General features: G+C 59.3%; 1 protein-coding gene across 1 annotated transcript in view; it reads left to right on the top strand.

Annotated features, from left to right (window-relative positions):
• Positions 1-4918, top strand: part of LIN28A (lin-28 homolog A) — a 19217-nt gene that overhangs the window by 13722 nt on the left and 577 nt on the right. The window contains exon 2 of the mRNA XM_006019254.2: positions 3204-3388. Coding sequence (XP_006019316.1) covers positions 3204-3388 — 185 coding nt within the window. The remainder of the gene's footprint in view (positions 1-3203; positions 3389-4918) is intronic.

Here is a 4918-nt window from a genome sequence, read left to right as displayed (position 1 = left end):
CTGGCATTGGAGACAGCCGAGGCAAAGGGGGGCTCCCTGGGGCCCCCGCCGGCCTTCCCCTCTCTCACCTCTCTGGGGGGAAACATTTTAGGGGCAAAGAGGGGTGAGGGATATTTTGGAAGTGTGGAGGGGAGGTGACACCCTATTGCTTCTGAGGGGGTTTCTGCCGCGGGGCACTGGCCTGGTAACATAGGCCAAGCGAACCCCTGCCCCTGGCCATCCGTGGAGCTGGGCTTGTGGGGGAGCAAAGGCCCTCGCGCCATCGGCCCAAAGCCCCGAGGCTCGGGGCAGGGGGAATGCGGAAGGGGCTGGGGGAGGCTGCGCTGCGTCACCGCTGTCGCTCTGAACACCAGCGCGTTGGAAGCCTCTGCAGACCGTGTGCATGTCCCTGAGAGCCCGTGGGGTTTGTCGTGCTAGGTTCTCCTGCCCAGACCTCCCCTCTAAGATGGCAGCCCCGTGAACTGGATGGAGCTGAGCGGCCCGCTCGCCAGCCCCACTCCACCCCTGCAGGCACCTGGCTGCGGGGGCCAGGCCCAGCTCTCCTTGGAGCCGCGTGACCGAGGATGCTCCATGGATCACGCTGCTTAGTGCCATGGGGGTTCCCCAGCGTCACCCCCAGTGAGGAGGGAGCGGAGCGGGGGGCAGCGCTGGGAAAGGGGTGATATTGTTGGCATGGGGAGATGAGAAGCGCCACATCCTCCTTTGAACTTGGAGATCCTCCTGCCAGCTCTGAATCCCACCCAGACCTCCCCCCCCACAAACACTCGCGTCCTGCTGGGAACATCCATCCGTCAGGATCCATCATCACCCCCTCCCCTGATCCCGCCGTATTCAAGACCCTCCCATCAGGTGGAGAGGGGGGTCTTGAAGGCGTGGGGGGGGGGGGGAGAAGGACAGATATAATCCCCCCCTCCCCGCACGCACACCACACACCCTGAAAGCCTAGATCTGGGCATTTTCCTGCAGGCTTCAAAGAATGGGCTGTGTGGGGTCACGTGACCCGGGTTACTGAGTAACAGATGAATGGTGGGAATTCTCCATTCATAAAAAAAAAAAAAAGAAAGGGAAGAAAAAATAGTGCAGCGTGTGGACCAGATGGGCAGGGAGCTGGAGCCTCTGCGGCTGCAGGGAAATCCCCAGCATGTCACTGGGCCAGGGGAGGGGAGTTGCTAAAAGAGAAGAAAATTGTTTTAATGCCCACCCCAGCCAGATTGCGAGTTAACTCTTTCCTCGCCCTTCCCCTCCACAAAGCAGACCCGGGCGGGCCAACGGATCCCACTGGCTCTAACCGGACCTAACCCATCCCAGCTGGATTCTGCGAGAGCCAGTGGCTTTGTGTTGCCTGCTAATCTCTCTGGCCTGGACCAGCTGGTGGGAGGGGTACGGGCAGGTGAACACCAGGGGCTTGGATGCTGTGGAGGTGGAAGCCGCAGAAATGCCTAGCTGTCTGTAGCCAAAATGCCTCCTGGGTCCGGTGTGTCGGGAGGGCTGAAACCTACTGCAGCAGAATGGGTCATTTCGGTGCTGTATTACATTTGCCTGGAGTGCTGCGCAGGCACCTGAAACGGAGTCTCTTCGGATTCCAGCCGGTTGGGAAATGGGCAGTGGAAACAATCTCGTGATTCGCAGAGTCCCTAGGAAAAAGGATGGGTTTGATCTCCAAACCAGCGTGGAACCGTCCTGGGCGAACGGTGTGCGCGTCTCGTGGGTGCTTGATGGCCGTTTCATTAAACTGGCTAGAGGAGCAGGGTGAAAACAACCCGCGCCGCTTCGGTCACGCTGTGATCCTGGCCGGTTTCTTTCCGTTGGTGCCTCTAGAAAGTACTTGGGATGGATTCCCAAATGGGACAAACTGAATTCAGAACTGAGAGGAGGGGGTTAACAAATCCTGCCATAGATTTATAGATTCATAGATTGTAGAGTCGGAAGGGACCACAATGGATCATCGTGTCCGACCCCTGCCCCTGGCAGGAAAGAGGACTGAGGTCAGATGACCCCAGCCAGGTGACTATATCCTCCTCTTGAAGACCTCCAAGCTAGGTGATAGCACACCTCTCTTGGGAGCCCATCCCAGATCCTGGCCACCCTTACTGTGAAACGTTTCTTCCTAATATCTAACCTAAATCCACTCTCAACTAGTTTACACCCCTTATTCCTGCCAATGCTTGTTGGGACAGCAAAGGGCTTTGCATTGCTCTGTTCCCGGAGAAGCTGCTCAGGGAAACACAGGGCCTGACTGCTGCAGACGGCGCCGTGCAGCGCCGTGGTGGGGGAGCGGAGCGGGGGTGTCAGCCACGTCTCTTCCACTCACGGGTTTGTTTCAGAAAGCAAGGCAGCCGAGTGCCGTGGGCCACCTCGCGTGGCACAAAAGGAAGTGCTGGAGTCCCGTGCTGAGGGGCAACACATGCTTGTTCAGTGCTTCCCCATAGGCCTCCTGCTAGGGTCCCAATCCTGCAAGCTGCACCCAGCTGAGGTCATGGGTGCTCAGGACCTTGCAGGCATAATTCCCCCAGGGAGGGGCAGTGTGTGGAGAGGCATTGAGCACAAGGGCCAGGAGCTCTGCTCGGCTCGCAGAGTCCCTCACTTGCAGCGAAAGCATCTCCTTCCAGCTCTTGCCTGTGCGGGCTTTGGTGGGTCCTTGTCTACCAAGCTGGCAGGTCCTGTGTGGCTCTGGGTGCACCCGGATTTATCCAGGGCTCCAGGCTTTGATGCTGACAGCCCTGGGAACTAGACTCCATGGAGCAGTAGAGCCTAGGCAGCCCCAGCATCCCTCTGTGTCCGCCACACCACTGCTGTGCCTCCATCCTCAGCCTCAAGACAGGCAGCTCGGGCTCTGAGACCTGCTGAGCCCTGGCTGCTGGCAGGGGAGGCCTTGTGACTTCCATCCTTGTTCACTGGGACCTGGACGGAGCCTGGGCACCGCATCAGATGGGGGCAGGCCCAAAGGGGCAATGAGTAAGAGCCCGGAGGCCCCTTTCCCAGCCTTCCCATACACCCGGGGCATTTAGATTCAGGCAAGTGTCTCTTTGGGCCAACAGATCAGCCAGCTGTTCTCTGTGGGGGGGGTCACCTGTCTGCCTCAGTGTACCTGAGGGAGGAGGAGAATGCCCCCATATGTTTGCTGGGATGCATCTGCAGTTCCCATGCGGGCACTGGGGGGGTCTCCTGGTCCCCAAACGCCTTGTCCCTTCTCTGGCCCACAGAGCAAGCTGCACATGGAGGGCTTCCGCAGCCTGAAGGAAGGAGAAGCCGTGGAGTTCACCTTCAAGAAGTCGTCCAAAGGCCTGGAGTCCATCCGCGTGACGGGCCCCGGCGGCGTCTTCTGCGTCGGGAGCGAGCGGAGACCGAAGGGGAAGAACCTCCAGAAACGCAGATCCAAGGGAGACAGGTAACAGGGCCGCAAGGATGGGGGCTAGGTGCCATGCGCAGCCCCATCTCCCAGGCTCTGCCCACAGATGGGTGCCGGGGCTGTGGGAGGGAGGCCTGAGTGGGGGCAGCGAGGGGCTGGGCTCGCTGCTGCGGTGGGAGGAGACGGCGTCGAAAGCTTCTCTGTGGACTCAGCTCTGATCTGCTGACTCCCTTCTCACCCCAGCACCAGGCTACCCTGCCAGGGTCACTCCTGCCTCTGGTCACTCAGGGCCTCCTCGTTCCTAAATGCGTCCCAGGATGCATTTAGGAACAAGGAACGATGCAGGTTTTGGCACCCACACAGCTGGGATAGAGGACTGGCAGTTCACCCAGAGCCAAAGCATCTGCTTTTGCGGGGGGGGGAACCCCACCCCACCCTCGAAAAGAAAGGCAGGTTACCCCATCCTGCTCCACAAAAGGTAGAAAGGAGCCAGGCTGGAGAAAGCCCATCTGGCTGCCGTGCCATGAGGACACAGCTGGGAAGGCGTGAGGCCGAGCACCGTGGAGCCGTTGGGGACAGGAGGGCTCTTGCCACGGGGCTCCCGGGGGCGGGGGTGGGCAGCGGCCCTTCCTCTGTGAAAGATGCTTCCTTCAGCCTTTAATGAGTGGCAGATGCAGATTTCGGGGGAAAGGGCAGAAAACCAGAAGTGAAAGGCCAGAGGTCAGAAACACCCAGGGCCGAATGGCATGGGCCGATGCTCCCTTTCTCTGCGCCTGAGATGGAGCCTTGTAGCCACGCAGCCGATCGGTGGGGGGCTGGGGGGGCATCTTCTCTAGTACAAGCTCCTCCTTGTGACTGCTCAGGAAATGGCTGGACATCCTAGCGAAGTCCCCCCTGCAGCCTGGGGGCGAGGCTCTGGTTAGTGCTTCATCCCTACCCTGCCGTCCCTGCTGCCTGGGCCTTGCCAGGGGCTTCCTTGGATCTTCTTCCGTTGCATCCGCGATGCCATGGCACGGCAAGGCTACCCCCTTGTGGCCTCCCTAAGAAGCTCCATTTGAAGCATTTGAGACAAAAAACCTTCATTCCTCCCCAGCTTTATGGCTGTGGTAGTTTTGATCAGGAGGGTGCAGGATTTGATGTGGGCAGACCTGCAAAGGGGCAGCAATGTGGCTGTCAGCTTGGGCCATGCTGGGTCCCTGAGCTGCTGCTACGGTCTGGCTGCCGTCTTGCCCTTGCTACCCTCACCTGGGCTAGCTGCACTGGAGTCAGGCAAGGGAAGCCCCGTCACACCTTCACTGTCACTGCCATAGAGGCAGGCTGGAGATGGTGTGGTTACGTGTCTGCTGCTCCCCGGTGAATGGCAGGGAGCCGCCCGCTGTGTGGGGTGGGGGCTATGCGGTGACCATACTGTTTCACATACAACACACCTGGGAATAAAATACTCCTGCTGTTTTTGAAAGGCAGAGCGAAGGAAAAAAAGCAATCTTGCCTCATAGCAGGAGACCAAGTAGCTGCTGCTCTGGAGCGAAGTCTGCTCTTTGTTTTCCTTCCAAAATTTTAATTTTACTT

Source organism: Alligator sinensis, unplaced genomic scaffold (assembly GCF_000455745.1).
Source record: "Alligator sinensis unplaced genomic scaffold, ASM45574v1 scaffold337_1, whole genome shotgun sequence".
In the NCBI taxonomy this organism is placed as follows: domain Eukaryota; kingdom Metazoa; phylum Chordata; order Crocodylia; family Alligatoridae; genus Alligator; species Alligator sinensis.
Note: the sequence above shows the minus strand (reverse complement) of the source record. Positions and strands in the feature narration are given on the sequence as shown.